Source organism: Anser cygnoides, chromosome 1 (genome assembly GCF_040182565.1).
Source record: "Anser cygnoides isolate HZ-2024a breed goose chromosome 1, Taihu_goose_T2T_genome, whole genome shotgun sequence".
Classification (NCBI taxonomy): Eukaryota; Metazoa; Chordata; class Aves; order Anseriformes; family Anatidae; genus Anser; species Anser cygnoides.
The window spans coordinates 191,794,680-191,811,775 of NC_089873.1; the positions used below are offsets into that span (position 1 = coordinate 191,794,680).

Genomic DNA, 17,096 nt, shown 5'->3' on the forward strand with positions numbered 1-17,096 from the left:
ATGGACTTGATGGGTGGACCATTCAGTGGGTAAGGAATTGGCTGGATGGCCCCACCACGTCCAAATGGAGGCTGGTGACGAGTGGTTTCCCTCAGGGATCTATGCTGGGACTAGTGCTGTTTAATATAGACAGTGGGATCGAGTGCACCCTCAGCGAGCTGCAGATGACACCAAGCTGAGTGGTGCAGTCGATACACCAGAAGGAAGGGATGCCATCCAGAGGGACCTGGACAAGCCTGAGAGGTGGGCCGACATAAACATAATGAGGTTCAGCAAGTCCAAGTGCAAGGTGCTGCACCTGGATCAGGGCAGTCCCAGACAGGAGCACAGACTGGGAGAAGAACTCACTGAGAGCAGCCCAGCAGAGAAGGACTTGGGGGTTCTGGTGGATGAAAGGCTCGACACGAGCCAGCAGTGCGTGCCTGCAGCCCAGAAGGCCAACTGCGTCCTGGGCTGCACCAACAGAGGGGTGGGCAGCGGGTGGAGGGAGGGGATTGTGCCCCTCTGCTCTGCCCTTGTGAGGCCCCACCTGGAGTGCTGCGTCCAGGGCTGGGGCCCCCAGCACAAGAAGGATGTGGGGCTGTTAGAGTCTCAGAGAGTCTCGGTCTCTTCTGTAGGTGTCTGCATTTGGCTGCTTTTTGACGGAGTGCTGGGCTAGAAGGCCCTTTGGTCGGACCCAGTGTGCTTTTTTCGTATGTTCTTATTTAGCACCTTCGTTACAAGAGCTTTTTTGGAAGTACAGGCATGATGCAGTGATGTCTTTTGTATCTGAATTGGGTATTGGCAATTAACCAGGTTCGTTTCACAAATGGGGGTGCAGAAGCTTCCTGCACCTCAACCGATTTAAGAAGTTAGTGCTTAGGGCTGACAGGCTGAGGGCTGCTGATTTCTGTGGGTTTGCTGATGTGCATATCCTTCATTCCCCACTGCGATTCTGACCCAGTAATCAAGGTCAGGATACCTGCTTGTAGTAAACCAGCCAGCAATCTGATGGAAGTAGTACTCTGGCACAGGAACAGTGAGCAGCTGGAAATGTTCCGGGATGGTAAGCTCTCAGTCTACTTCAGTGGCAGCCAGAAAGTTCACCTGATGGCAGGCTTGGGCACAGGTTTCAAAATAAGGATAGAAAACAGTTATCACACTTTCATGCTCTGACCATGGTTATCATTGTGTGTAGAAAACAAGCTGCCAGACTTGCTTGTGTTTGCCACAAAATGCCATCCAGAAGGATTTTCCTATCAGAAGCACAAGATCTGTTTCCATGCCAGTTTGTCCACACATCCTTTGTATGTTAATTTTATACTTTTTCAGTGTCGTTGTGAACTAGAAAACATTTTGAAAATACAGTTTTTGGTTTTTAATTTTGTTAAGATCTGACTTTGAATGGGTAATATCAAGAGACCAAAATGTTTTTTGTTGCTTGTGTATGATTCTTTTACTTTGTCTTTCCAGATTAAATACAGATGTTGAACTGTGCCAGAGTTTGAGACAGCTGCTAGCTGATGAAGTTGTTATGAATTCCCTAGATCCAGAAACCAGGTACTTGCTAATGTTCATAGACTTAGATGTTTAGATAGTATATATCATTCCTTCCTGAGCTAGTAGTTTGTGTTTTATCCACTTAATTTATACAAGTGGAAAGCATACCGTATCTCTGTGACAAATTTATTGGTCACTACTAAATCACCTGTACATGAGTTAGGAAGTTTCTAGTTCTGCAGTCCTGGAGGATGTCTCTGTGACTGTAGAGCACAAGATATATTTAAACTGCATTACTGAGATCTTCACAAAAAAAAAAAAAAAAAGAATTAAAGAATTTAAGATTTTCTATAATACCAGTCCAGTTTGTTGAAAATGTAGTGCTCTTCTGTGGTGTATATGTCAAAGTGTTTAACAATAAAAATAGGGAACAGACTTAAATAACTTGATTTCAGTTTGAGTAAACTGAAATCAGTGGGCTTTATTCAGCTTGAGAATATCAGGTGTAATTCTTGATTTTTAGATTTGGTCTAGAGCCCACTAGAAAATTTGTAATACATAATACCATCATTGATACTTCAGGAAAAAATAAGAATGTGTTTATTCCTGGAACTTATGAGTTGCAAGAGGAATTTTTTATCTTTCAAAATCAGATTGTCAATCAGATTATCAGAATATTTACTTAAATCATACATCATGATTGCTGTAAAATGTTTTATTAGCTGTTTATTCGGTTATGCTTTTGAATTAATTTTTCCCTGACATGGTTAGACAAGCTTAATGTTTGCCCATCTTAAGAGTAAGTTATTTTCTTCACCTTCTTTCCCAATAATTAAAGATGGTAGTTTTGAAGAGGTCATTTTCTGATTATTTAGAATAAATGAAGTATAAAATTAAAAAGGTAATTTGCACAAATTGTTTAACCATCTATATTAATGTTGTAGAATTATTTTTGAAAAATATTTTTAATGTGGATGACTGAAATAGCTACAAAAGAAAAGTCCTGTCACTGAGTAAACTATTAAGGGCCTAAAACGTAGGAGATCTGTGTCCGTAATAAGAATACTCATAACAGTGGAATAAATAATTGTATTCTCTGTAAAAGACATGAAACATAACTACTAAAGGTAAAAGATGTGAAGAAATTATGCTTACCAAATGAGGCTGTTTTAACAGGGATTTACTGTATTTTTAGGCGAGTGGCAGAACTTTTTATGTTTGATTTTGAGATCAGTGGCATTCATTTGGATGAAGAAAAGGTAATTTTTTGCTACAATATGTGAATAGAAATTTGCTTGACAATCAAAGACCGGGTAATGAAATCTGCAGGGCATGAATCTGGGCCAATTTGATCCAAGATTCACACTGTCCTCCGTGGAATTTTGTCTTCTCAAAAGTAGTGAATTTTGTCTATTTTGAGTCACTTTTATAGTGTTTTTTAATGTCGTTTTACATGTTAGTTGGCTGTTCTTTCCAGTTTGGCCCTTACCATTCCTTTCTCTGTTGAGGAAAGTTATAAGCAAGACTTGGGAACATGCGTCCTTTGATTGGTGTCTGCATCAGATATTTCAAATAAGTGCTTAGCTGTCTGAGCAGCTCATTTACAGAGGGCGAAATGCAAAACCTCGTGCACTCTGATGACAGGTTAATCAAGTAGAGTATTTTAGAAGGAATCAGGTGTGTGGTAGCCAGAGCTAACATAACTAGAAGTTGCAAATTTAATGCACATTTGAATGTCTGGGCATGGTCTGATTATTTCTCTTGGAGCTTTTACATGTTTTTTGCAGCAGTGAATGATGGATTTGCCAAAACTAGCAGCTTTCACTGTGATTTGTGGTATGGATGCTCTGTTGGGTGTCTGTTCATAGCTCATGTCCCTGTGTAAATTAATACCTTATTTATTTGAGGTATGCCCTCAAAAAAGGTCTGTACAAAGACTCTTTTACCAGATTTATGTGGTGAAGTTACTCTAAAAAGCATTGTTGTGATGGTGATTTACGAACTGAATGTGCTTCTAGAATATTTTCCTTACAATTACGTTGTACCACGAACAACTCTGAAACCTGTACTCTGGATTTTGTTTCTGATTTGTCTTTTTTTTTTACTGTGACAATTGTCTCTGTGCTGCTTTATCCCCCTTCAGTTGCAATTTCACTTGCCCTTTGTTCTTGCATATTTTCCTCTTCTTCCCCTGCCTCTTCCACTTTTTCTTCTTCTATTACTTTTGCTCAGTGTTTCTTTTCACTCTCATTTCAGACTGTAGAATCCCTTCATAAGTTGAAATTTACTTTTTCTGTTGCAAATAATTTCTGCTTTTTAAAATAAAATTTAAAAGACGTGTCTTAAAGAGTAAAAGTGGAATGGGAGGACAGGTCCGCAGCTTTTGTCATTCTTTTCACTTTACCAAGTATGTTGTGTCTATACCTTCCACCTTTTCTTTTGAGCTATGAACCCACAGGCCATAGAGAGCATACTCTACTAACACAAGCCAGTTCACGGAAGCAAGTGAAGTATCTGATAGCAGGGATAAATGTGTGAAATACTGTGCTGATGCTGTTAAAACACTAAATCACAAATTCCTCGGGGAAAGGTTGAAATAACGTAAATGCCTTGTGGTCTGCAGAAAATACTGCAATACAAACAGTAACAAGAGAACTGTAAATCTGTATCTACTTAGATTTATTCGGGATGCTGGTAGGATTTATCCCTCTTGATGATGCTTCTTTTTTTCTCCTTGATCTTTTACATAGCAATCAGATCAGGTGTAGTTTTCTAAGCGCTTATCAGGTAGTTAGCAAAGCCTAAGTAAATTCTACCTAAACTCCACTATATGTTTTTTTTACTGCTGAAACATAGGCATTTTCTTTTAAATTTCACTTTTGTATGAAATTATGTATCTGATCTTTCTCTTGTTGACTTCTGCTGTGCCTTAGGATTTTGTTGATGCTGTAGGTCTAATCATAAATGTAGTATTTTCTGCATAATTTCTGGGAAGGTTAAGATTTTGGAAACTTTTGAGTCCTGTTTGAACTGTATCTGAAGATATTATGCATTTTGTACTTTATTTTTCTTACAGCGTAAAAAAGCAGTCAACCTCAACATCAGAATATTGGATTTATGTAATGAATTTCTGACAGGAACTCACCTTCCCAATAAGATTGACAAGCACATTTTGCCAGAGCATATTCGGTATAATTTTACAGCGGAGGGCAATTACTTGCAAGTCGCTGGTCTGCACGCTGACTGTCCTGATGATCTGGTGAGTACTTCCCAAATCTGCTTTGGCATACTCAGTAGTGCATATCAGCTTTTTTAATTGTTACTCAGGCAAATGCATATGGTTTATGACTATGATGTTATGACTAACAAGGAAGAACTGCTTTAGAACACAGTAATCAATGACAGCTGCGGTTATGGCAGCTATGAAATAGTGGAGGTGAAGTTCCTGAATGGATTAAGGAAGAAGAGAGGCAGAATTCAGACCCTGGATTTCAGGCAAACGTATTTCAGCTTATTCAGTAAAGTGGGAGGTGGGATCCCATGGGGTGCAGCTGTGAAGGGTAAAGGAGCTCAGGAAATCTGTCAGTTCTTTAAAGATAGCATCCAAGCACAAAATGATACTCAGATACCCAGTATCAGCTTGTGCTGATATGTAGAAAGCCAGGCAGACTTATCAGGAGCCAGGCTCAGCCAGCAGGGAAGTCATGACAGAGCTTCATCTCCAAAAGGCAGCAGACAGGAGGTGGAAGCAGGTACAAGGCACAAGGGAGCAATTTAGAAACACTGCCTGTACATGTAGGGATGGTATTAGGAAGACCAAAGTTCAACTAGGGTAGAGAGTTGTAACGGACATCAAAAACAACAAGAAGAGCATCTACTGCTGCTTTAGTACTAACAGGCTGAACAAGGTGACTTAGTACTGAGTAAGGTGACTTAGTTACAGCAGACACGGATAAGGCTGAGATGCGAATTGCTTTCTTTGCCTCAGTGTTCACCAACAAGGTCTTCCAGGCCTCCGTACTTACTGAAAGAGTTCAAAGAGAAGAACAGCTAGCTGCAGATGAGGACCCAGTTTGGGATGACTTGAGAGAACTCAACCTGCACAAATCCTTGGGGTCAGATGGGCAGCATCCAAGGGTTCAGAGAGAACTGGCTCGGTGTCCTTGGAAGGCTTGATGTCCCTGACAGGCTGTGAAGACCAGGGAAGAACACCAGTGACTTGTGGAAATGAGATGTTCCACCCACAACATACTCAGAAAGGCCAAATAAACAATCTGGGGAACTACGGGCAGTTTAGCTTCACTTTGGTCCCTGGGAAGATGGATCAAGGAGCAGTCCAAGTTAGGAGATCGCAGTCTGTATTGATGGACAACCAGACATGTAAAAAATTTGTTATGTGTTTAGATTCAGAGAGTAGTGGTTAAAGTGTTATACTCTCCTGGAAGGCTGGTAAGGAAGGAAGTGTCGTAGGGGTCTGTCCTGGGGCCTGTCCTGTTTCTCATCTTTGTCAATAACCTAGGGAAGGTGACAGTGCTAGCACGCCAAGTTTGCACATCGTGTCAGATTAGGAGGAATAGATCCGACAGGAACGTTACATAATTCAAGAAGGACAAATGCAAAGTTCTGCAGCTGGAAGGGAGAATTCCTGGCAGACATACGGGCTGGGATTACCTGGCTGAGAGCAAGTCTGTGGAAGGGGCCCTGGCGGCAGAAACTGAGTATGAGCCAGCAGTGACTCAGGCACCAAAGGCCAGTGGCATCCAGGGTTGTATGAAGGGGCAAAGCCGGAGACTGAAGGAAAAATTCACGTTTTTACTTTGCTCAGCACTCTTTAGAGCACATCTAGATTACTGCATCCAGCTTTGGACACTTCCTGCAACCCCCTCCAAGAAGGACATTGACAAGCTGTCGGTGGACTTAAGTGGAGGCCACCAGGATGGTCAGGGGCTGGAGCGCACACATCGTGAGGAGAGAGCGAGGGAGCTGGGCTTCTCACCCTGTAGCAAAGTTGGCTTTGGGGGGGACCCTGCCAGCAGCCTGCCAGTACCTGTGAGGATGTCCTGGAGACGATGGAGCTCTTCACGCTAGTGCATGGTGGGAGGACAAGTGGCAACAGGCACAAACATACATGAGAAATTCCAACTGGAGGAACTTTTTCACTACGTGTATAGCTGAGCAGTGCAACAGGCTGCCCAGAGAGGTGGTGCTGTCTCTCCATCTGCGGGGATTTTCAAGACACAGCTGGATAAAGCTTTGTGTAACCTAGTCTTACTTTATAGCTGATGCTGCTTTGTGCAGGAAGTTGGACAAGAGACCTCCTTAGATCCCCTCCGACCCGAATTATCCTGAATGATCCTACTTTAGTTATTGCTGAAGATACTTTTCTTAACGGAATTCATTTAGAAAGTGTTTGTTTATAAATTGGAAATGAATTTAGATTCTTTGAAATGTGACAGTGGTTCTTTAGTCTCCTAGATGTGACTCAAGGAATGTATTGCAACTTTTAGGTGTTTTGTTTTACTTTTCATAAAGCAATCAGGGTGACTCTGAAATCTTTTTTATCATGAAAAAGAGAAAAGCTGACTGTAGTAGAACCCAAGATGTAGTGTTTATTCTCTGTAAGAAATGAAAATTTAATGAAAATTATGGCACTGGGGGGATGTAAATAAAAGAGTAATACTCACTGCAAGTCATCTATAAACTTGTCCTGAAAACAGTATGATCTGCAGAATTGCTACTGAAGCTACAAGGAATAATACATCAATTAAAGAATGCAGTTCTCTGAGTCAGGTATTTGGAGAAGCTCTTTGGAAATCATAAAATTTAGGTTGGGAGGGATCTATGAAACTTGTCAGTTCAAGCCTGATCCTGTTCAGAGCAGGATCAAGCAGATCAGGTTGCTCAGGGCCGTTTTCCAGGTGAGTTTTGAATGCTTTCCAAGGATGGAGATTGCACTGTCTCTCTGGACAACCCATACCTTTGTGTTTGACCACTCTCACTGTTATTTTTTTTCCTGGTATTAAATTAGAAATTTTTACCTGCCAGCTTGTGTCCATTACATCTCATCCTCCTGTTCTGCACTTCCAAGAGCCTGGCTGCATCTTCTCTTTGTTCTGCTGCTAAATAGTTCAAGATTAAGATCTCTCCTGAGACTTTTTTTCTTTGGGTTGGAGAAATGCAACTCTCTCAGCCTCCATTCGGAGTCATGTGCTCCAGCCCCTGAACATACTGGTGGCCACGTGCGGGACCAACTCCACTTCGTCTGTGTTTTTCTTGTCCTGGGGAACCCAACTCTGAATTCAGTGCTCGAAATGTAGTCTGAAAAGTACTAGAGAGAAGTAATCACTTCAGTGGTTCAGTTGGCTGGACTTTCTAGTAGAGCTTAGTATGCTGTTGACATTAGCCGCAAAGACACGCTGCTGACTCAGTATCTCACTTTATGCATTTTTTAATGAATGACTGGTGGAAGAAAATAGATACAAAATGACTTGTGTATTATTATTGTCATATTCATTTAGTCTACAGTGTCCTCATGAGAGGGGAGCAAAGGGGCAGATGCTGATCTCTTCTCTCTGGTAAATGGTGATAGGAGCCTGAGGGAATGGCATGGGGAGGGTCAGGCTGGGTGTTAGGGAAAGGTTCTGCACCCAGAGGGTGGTCGGGCACTGGGACAGGCTCCCCAGGGCAGTGGTCACAGCTCCGAGCCTGCTGGAGTTCAAGAAGCATTTGGACAGTGCTCTCAGACATAGGGTCTGATTTTGGGTGGTCCTGTGTGGAGCCAAGAGTTGGACTCAGTGATCCTCGTGGGTCCCTTCCACCTCGGGATGTTCTATGATGCAGTGATTCCAAACCCAGGGCCTTCATTCTTATTGAGTATATGATCTAAAAGAGAAGCTTATTTTGAAGGAAAGGAACCATAAGTTGTTGTGTTTCTTAAGCCTGTTTGATGTGTACAAAATAAAGATTTTCCTCAATTGGTTTGTGAAATACAAAAAGCATTTTACCAAGGTTGCTGAGGCTAGAGGTGATTTTTTTTTTTTTAGAGTTATAATAAAAAGAAATAGGAGAAAGCCGGATTGTCCATGGGCAGATGGACAGACTAATAGATTGCTACTTCAAAAGAAATAAGGCTTTTTTCTTCCTCCTCTTTCTCTCCCCTGACCCTGTCCCTGGTTCTTATCAGATCATTTCAGGAGCCAGTTTAACTGACATGCAGAGGACAATTTAGCTTTCTTCGAGTTTATTTTCAGAGCTTTTAGTGAGTTAAGACAGCTCACAGAGAAACACAGATGTTGTCACAGGGAGAGAGGCCACGAGCAGAGAGGGGACTGTTGACAGGAGTAGAGAACAGGACCCTTTTTAGCAGACTTGAACGGTTAGGTTGTCTCATTGCATTTCCTCATTCCATCTTTAAGGGGTAAGAAAGCAGTAATTGTCAGGCAGTCGTAATTACTATTATTAAAAAGTTGTAGGCCTTTTCTTAGCACTATCAGTGAAATACAGCTGTAATGCCAGATCTTCAATTGCATTGCATGTTTCCTGAGGAGTTATACTGTAGCAGTGTGACTTTTTTCTTTCATATTAGGTGCGAGAAGCTGCTTACAAGATTTTTCTTTACCCAAATGCTGAGCAACTGAGCCGTTTGGAAGAATTGCTTGCTAGCCGAAACAGCCTGGCACAGTTGGTTGGGTACGACACCTTTGCCCACAGGGCTCTTCAGGGAACAATGGCCAAAAATCCAGGTATAAGGCATATGGGGAAGGATATGCTGAGAAATCAAATGCACTGTGTTAGGTATGAAGTTAAAAGCTGCTCGTTTGTTTTGTTAAGTTTACACGTATTTGTCCCAGTGAAGTTTCTCATTGCAGTTACACTTAGCTTTAGGCAGTACTCGTGTTTTCAGTAAATTCAGCAATACTTATTGAGTGGGGATCAGTGCTTTTGTTCAGAATTAATGTTCACTCCTTAGATTATGAAGTTGCCATTATTCCAGCATATAACAAGATAAATGTGGTACCAAATTCTTCTGAAATGATGACACAGTGGTCAATAGTGTAGATTGTTGTTCTAAGGACACTTGTTTTGTTTGGGGTGTTCTGATCTGAACTTAACACCTTTTAAGGGATGGAATCACTTTTTTTTTTTTTTCCATTTTACTTCTAGAGACAGTAACACAGTTTCTGGAGAAGCTTTCTGACCAGTTGTCTAAAAGGTATGTCTTTTTCACTAAGTTATTTTGTAAGCATACTTTTATTCAGGAGCATAAGGACTCGTGTACTCGACAGTCAGTCATTGCTGCTTATTATGTGTTCTGATGAAATAAAAAGCAAAACTTTCTCAGAGCTTTGAGGGGAGCTATTAGAATAAATTTTGTGATCAGAGAACAGCCAAGACCGAATACAGGTGATGTGCCAAGAAATTCAGGCAACAGCACACAAGTTTAAGTGTTGAAGGACACCTCTTGTGTTCTCCCCATATGCACAACTCCATATATTTTACATCTGTGAGCAAATTTCTGTTTATCCTGCTTCCTTCCCTTAACTCCACACAGCACAAAACAGTTTCATCACTGCGTATTAATGGGGTGTATTGTCAGAAAGAGAATGCTTGGGATGGGCACAACCGGAGTAAGAGAGACTTGATTGAAGGTACCTGAATGAGAGATGCAGAAAGGAGAAAATTCTTTTACTGTAGTGTAAGGGCCTGTCATTTTATAGCATAGTAGCAATCTCTGATGATAGGCTTTTGTTAGGACAGCGTATTTTTTTATGTTGTATTCCATTGCTCAAAAATCTTTCCTGATCACTTTCATCATAAAAATATTTTTCAGAACTCAAAAAGATTTTGAAATGATGACAAAGATGAAAATGAAGCTTAATCCCCAGAATTCAGTAAGTTAAATTTACATGTACGTTGAATTTTTTTAATATAGTAGAAGCTAACCTTGTTTTACATGAAAAATCAGCTCAATTTTAGTTTACAACATGTAGCATAATTGCAAAGAGGTACTTTCCATCTTCTTGTTTTAAATGGTTTTTGACTTCTTAGCTGCAATTACTATTAAAACCAGCCATTGAGTGCAAGATGACAGTTGGTTTATACAAAGTGATAATACTTTTAGTTTTAAAATTAATTAGTGGACTCTTTTTTTTCTTGAAATCTGGTATAAAGTCCCACTGCATATTTGAATAAGAAATACGGTCTGAAAGCAAATAAAAAAAAAAAACAGGTTTCAAATTGTGGAATATGAAGTTATTTCTGATGATGAATTTAGCACTGAATGTTTTCCACTTTTTTTCTAAGTTCTGTGACTTGTAGAAACTGCAAAAATATGCAAAGGAAACAAAACGTTTACTTCGGGTTCACTTGTTGTCCATTATTGTAATTATAAGCTGGAATCCTCTTTCAGAAATTGATGCCGTGGGATCATCCTTACTACAGTGGCGTCCTCCGTGCTGAGAGGTAAGCTCCTTATGTTCCTGATTGTAATGTAAATGAGTGTCTTTATTTCATTCATTTCACTGAGGATAATGAAAGTCCTCAATGTAAACAGGATTTCCTTCTTTGAAGATGTACTTTAATATGAATAAATAGAGAATATCCAACGGGGCAGTTCTTTGCAACATTTCTTAGCGTTGGAATGCCTGTGAGGTTTTGGCTCTTCTGTTGTTTTGCGGGAAAGTAGTGGCCTTTGAAGATACAAGAGGATAAAACAGTTTCAGAACAGATAGAAAATCCGTATTTTCATTTTGCTTTTAGCTCCTGGCTGAGCTGTAGTTATGTTTAAAAATAAATTTTGAATCACTGAGCATACAGTCCAACTCCTCTTCATATTATAATTGTAATTTACTTCTTTACTGAACTTGCATCTATTTTCTTGCATCTTCTACAGACCTCAAACAGAAACTTGAGTAGATTTTCACTCTTCTTGGGTAGAATTCATTCTCATCTCTCTTGCAAAGATTGGGGAATAAGTCTGCAACACAAACTTAAATAGTCCTTGCAAGTAATGAGATGCCAGCTCTGAAAGGCACGAACCCTGCACGTTGTGTTTATTAGATCAGCAGTGGTGACCTTTCAGATTTGTGTTATAAAAGGTAATTTAAAATTGTGCTGCTCTTGCAAGAGGAGGAGGAAGAATCTTGCCTTCACTGCAGATTTGTACGTTTTTGTTTTTTGAATAAACTGAGTCTGGAAGTATCTGATAAAGGAAGAAGTTTGCTCTGGATCAGAAAGCTGCGATAGTAGAGACGTGGCATTATGGAAGGATTTACACCAGTTGCCGTGGCTGATTCACAACTTTCTTGTACTTTGATACCAAGGCAATAGTTTTATGAGCAGCAGGTGTGATACTGGATTTGTCTTTAGCTACCACACGTTCAGAGAGGAGCTGATATATTTATGTGCAGCAACATTCATGTCCTTGCAACATGCATGGACCTTACTATGCAGGGGAGTGTGAGGGACGTTTGGCTTCTGAGTTAGTTCACTGGAGCTGATCCTAGAGCATGCAGCACTCCACAGCATACGCGCAGATCGCTTGTTGATGGTGTGGTCTGGGAAGTGGCAGTTTTTCTTTTAAACTGGACAGGTATCAAATGTAGTTCTGTGAGTGTGAGAACAAAATCGTGACCATACTGGAGGAGTCAAGGTGCACCTAGCTCTGAATCTCTTCGCAGGGAATAGTGATCTGTGGAAGATCACTGTGGCACTTGTTCAAGGTACTGTCTTGTCTTGTAGCTTACAGGTCTTTGCCTGGTGGTTTGGTGTCTTCAAAACAGAAAGTAAGAATTACATTCTGATGCGTAGTCCTCACCATTACTGTCGGATGTTGGTGAAATTTATTTTCTTGTTTCCTATTTATTTTCTATGTTCCTACAGTGTGTCTCCCTGTCTTTAGACTTAGTGTGCCCCGTACAGGTTAGGATGTTAAGTGTAGAAGTCTCAGAGTTTGTTTCTCCTCCTGGGAGGAGCACCTTCTCTTACTGTCTTACTGTCCTTCACAGATGTTCTAATGAAGCTAGTCATTTTGTAATTGAGTTGCCAATGATTACAAATAGATTATTCTGCCCATTTTGGCACTAGGAAGAAAAGCATTTCCTTTCCTTATGGAGCTCTGTAAAAGTTACTTTATTTCAAGAATAGTCTGGTAGATTTCCGAAGGGAGAACTGAGCTTAAACAAACCAGGACATCGGTAGTGTATATTTGCTGTTTTATTAATTAAGGCAGCAAGTCTGGCAGCTGTGTCTGTGTGAAGAATCTCCTAAACATATGTAGTTCCTCCCTGATTACAGTGCAGGATTGGGGCCCAGCCTTTTTCTCCCTCTGGGTTGGGCAGGAGTATTTTTTTCTGGAAGCTGTTACAAGCATCTACAAGTCAGGGAAGGAAAAGCACTTTTCCTCTCCATCGTGTGCAGCGGTGTTTTGCTAAAAACCAAGAGCTTGGTCTTTTACAGTCCTGTTACCTGAGTGCTGTGTGTTCAGGAAAAGTTTCTGATCTGACAGTGTCTTAACAATGGTTCACGTTCATTCTGCCCCTGTTGTAGATATTTAACTTACTGGCTAATAGATAATCAGCCCCTAACAGGAAAGCTCAGTTCTTCGTTGCAAATTATCAGTAGCTGTGCTTTATGAATGAAACTAGCCAGGAATTGGAGACTATTCATACAACAGCCAGAGGACAGGAATATGCTGTTGCACATCTGTGCCCTTTCCCTGTTTTATTTGCAACTTATGATCTATTTAAGTGTCTTCTTATACCTTACACCTTGTTTGTCTTGTATTTGTGCTTACCTCTCATGACACCCTTTCCTGAATTCCCCTCGGATGTTATGGTATTTTCAGGCCAACACTTCAGGAACTGCAAGATGAGAACCGTGTGTCACAAAGCTTCTTACTGGCAGGAGTTTGATTTGGCTATTTGTTGTTTCTCTCCCTTTCTAACCGAGCCAATTAACTTGTAATACAAAATGATGTCTCTGAGTAACATTGATTTCCTTTTTTTTTTCCCTGGGAAAATCATTTATCCTTTTTGATTTTTTTTTAATGGTATCATGTTTCATTTTATTTATTTAGAAAATAATTTATTTAAACGTACTTACTGTATCTTATTTTTTTTGCTTAATAACAAAATATGTTTTCAAACAAGATTTATCTGATATGAATTTCTTCCATTGTTGTTATTCTTTGTTTAGTAGATGAACAATTTTGTTCTTTGAGTGTTTTTTTGTTGTTGTTTGTTTCTGTTTTTAAGAAATTTACTTTTAGCTTGGTGCCTTTTACAGAATGGACATGGTCAGGTGTGTAATAGTACTGTGTGCAGCACATAGCTTACATTTTCGTCTCTGTTATGTTTTGGGGCTCCATAGTAGTTTGTGGGGTGGATTTTTGTATTGCTATGAATTTCATTTTATATTCTGACTTTCTTAGTAAATGTTTCTGTTTAAAAGGAAGCAAATGCATGCTTTTGGGTGTTTCTTTTATCATTGTGGCTCCAGCTAATGTAAGGAACCAATTTCCTAGATACCGTCGGGTATGTAAGATGGCTATCTTTACCAACCTAGGTATAAAGCCAAGGATTTACGGGATTTTAGTTTTTGATTAAGTAACTTTGCAACATTCTAGTGTGTCACATATGTGCCTCTAAGGGATGAAAGAAATATTAGATGGGACAGTGCCTATGTCTGTTGAAGTAGCTACACTGTTCCCTATTTTGGTCTGTACAAGCATATTTTCACACAAAATTGTTGTGGGGAAACACTGGACGACAATGTGATCATGATATGATCTATTACTTCTTTATTTTTTTATTTCTTCTCCAGATTTTGGTCAGCTACATCAGTTCTTCTCAAATTGCACTAAAATCCATGATATTTTTCTGATGTGTTTATTTTTTATCTGTATGTTGTATATTTTAAATGTATGTATATGTAGTTTATTCTAAGCATGTTTATTCTGCATTAGAAAAGGCTTAAGGAAACAAAGCCTTTGTTAGATTCCTCAGAAGTAGTTTTAAGAGCTGGATATTTACTTCTGAAGAATGTAGGGTATTCACATGCACTTGGACTATTGAATTTTGATAGTATTCGCTGTCATATCAGTTTGCTTCTATTTTCTTCTTACTCCTTCATTTTTTATGGAATATTCCTGCTGTTTTGTGGGGTGAACAGCAGGAGGAGCTCCAGACTTGACTCACAAAGCACGTTTTTCTTTCTATAAACTCATCCACAAAAATTTTGTTTCTGTCAGCTTTCACCAAGTCTTTTCCCTGGAAACTTGATCCCACTTCAAAGAGTAAGTCTCCCATTAATGGTAACAGGATAGTTTACTTCCAATTTTTTTTTTTTTGGAAAATTATGTTAAGTAGCATCTCTGGCTTTAAACCCACACTTAAAGCAGCACAATGTTTTTGTAGCTCTAGTTTAAGTGGCACAGAAAATAGATGTCAGTATAAGTGTACATTTGACAGAAACTGGAGACAAAAGTCTGAAAATCCATGGTAGTAGTATCTTAAAAGCAGATAGAGTAATTAGGAGAACCTCAAGAATTTTGGCAGGCTATGTGTAATAAAACAGTAAATGCTAGAACATGCTTCAGCCTCTAACAAGTAAGAAGATGTCTGTCTAAAATGTATATTATAAAATACTGCCCTTGAGTTTTAGCGCAGGCAAGTACCGGAGTATTAATTAAATCCCATTACTTCTCAGTAAGTGCTACTGCAGTTATAAGTAATTCTCAAGGCCGTGATCCTGCACAGATATAGTAGCCTTTCTGATTTCTTTAGGGTCATAAAAAAAAAGGGGTGGAAGAGAGCTTTCACGGTCAGCTGTGTGTCTTGAAGGTGGGGCTGGCTGTACTAAGCTGCTTCTGACAGAGGTGCAAAACTGTTCCTAAGAACCATCAGTGGTGAGCTTAGAATATTCAGTGTTGGCTCCTGTTTTCCTAACCTTTGTTGCTTCTGAGGCTGGGCTGACTTGGTTGGCTATAATTCACTTTTGAGATTTTTGCCAAACTGTCAAAGACTTGATTCAAGTAGCAACTGGGATGTGTTCGCAGGGTATTGTACTCCGTGCTGGTCCGTTGCTTTGGGACTGCAGAAATAAATTAAGACTGGCCTTGGGGATGAACAAATCAATACCAAAATAAACCAGTTTCCTGCCGGGTAGGAAGGAGAATCCACCACCGCAACTAGAGGCATTTTGGATCCTGGGGTGATGAGCTCAGCAGAAACTAGGAATAATTCTGTTCTTGTTGGGACTGTACATGCTTGAGGGGGAGCAGACAGCACTTTGGTTTTTCAGGAGCAGGGGTAGTACCAAGGTACCTGAACAAGGCTCTGGATTTTTCTAAAGGCATATACACTAAAAACTGCCACTGCATTATTGTTGGTTTTACAAAAGAATGTTCTCTGTAAGGAATACCGTGTGGAAAAATAGCTCATACCCTTTTGTGGAATCTGTAAGAAAACTGTCACTTCTGTTCAAATTGAACACTGAAATGGAAAAATATTGCAAAATTTAAAAAGAAACAGGAAATCTTTCAAACAAATTGCTTGTAGAGAACGGAAACATTCTTTAACTATCTAACTGTAAGCAAGATAAGTCTTCTATCAAATCAACTAGTATAATTGTAAAAAGTATATTTAACTTACCAATCACTAAGCTGGTTGACTAAAGGTTTTGGAGGAAAACATGAAAGTTACCGAAAGGGCCTTGCTGTATTTTTCATTGGAGAGTGGTCATCTAACGAATACATACTGTGATTGTGAGAAGGGCTCCAAAAATTGTAAGTTTTGCTTTGTGTTCAGACTTCTGTTGCTGTTTACTGTAGAAGATACTACTTGGTGGTGGTTTATATTAAATGTTTTGAAGGATCCTAGTAATGGAGTTTCGCAAGTAATTTGCTACCTTTGCTTTTCCTGTTATTGCTGAGTACTTAGCTTGCTATTTTCTTTTCTGAAGAAGTAGTTGAAGTAGTTAATGTAATACAGGCAAAGCATAATATTTTTAAAAACATTATAAGAAATTTTAAAATCAGTGATCATTCCTCCTGACTTTCAGATATGTTACTTGCATGCTGAGTAGTACAAAAGCAGAATTTAAGTTTCGAGAATTGTTTATTCGAAACATTGTAGAAGAACAAAGAAATTGCTGTTGATTTGAAAATAAAGTCAAATCTAAAAGTCACATACAGTGTCAATGGCAAACCAATATTCTGAATTACCCCCTGACCTCCTCCAAAATATTCTGTGAAGTACAATTAACAGAAGAGAAAAAGGATAAGGTAAGATACAGGTGCTAGTTTATGGCTGATGAGAGTACAAAGATTTTCTATTATTATTATTATTATGATTTTTAAAAAATACAGAGTCTTCTATAAATCATGGTTAAGAATCTCCCTTCAGGTAAAGAATTAAGTTTCATAGTCTGGCATGTAGTGAAAATTGGAAGGGGTTTTCCTTGTCTTGATCTTTCTAAGTTAACCCGAGGGGTTAATCTTACTTTTATCTTCTACTAACAAGTTTTTTTTTTCCAAGTTTCTTTGAAAGTTTTGAGAAAATCTGTTTTATTAAAGATAGTTAACTTAGTGCTCTGTGTTTTCATGGATGTCAACAGGA

The 17,096-nt window shown here is 39.4% G+C and overlaps 1 protein-coding gene across 2 annotated transcripts in view; it reads left to right on the forward strand.

Moving 5' to 3' along the window:
* The window catches only part of MIPEP (mitochondrial intermediate peptidase), a 75,716-nt gene that overhangs the window by 5,046 nt on the left and 53,574 nt on the right, over positions 1-17,096 (forward strand). For both annotated transcript variants that reach the window (XM_066989764.1, XM_048072807.2), the window contains exons 4-10: positions 1,453-1,539; positions 2,675-2,738; positions 4,556-4,738; positions 9,065-9,221; positions 9,643-9,691; positions 10,310-10,370; positions 10,889-10,941. In XM_066989764.1, the coding sequence (XP_066845865.1) occupies positions 1,453-1,539; positions 2,675-2,738; positions 4,556-4,738; positions 9,065-9,221; positions 9,643-9,691; positions 10,310-10,370; positions 10,889-10,941 (654 nt within the window). The remainder of the gene's footprint in view (positions 1-1,452; positions 1,540-2,674; positions 2,739-4,555; positions 4,739-9,064; positions 9,222-9,642; positions 9,692-10,309; positions 10,371-10,888; positions 10,942-17,096) is intronic.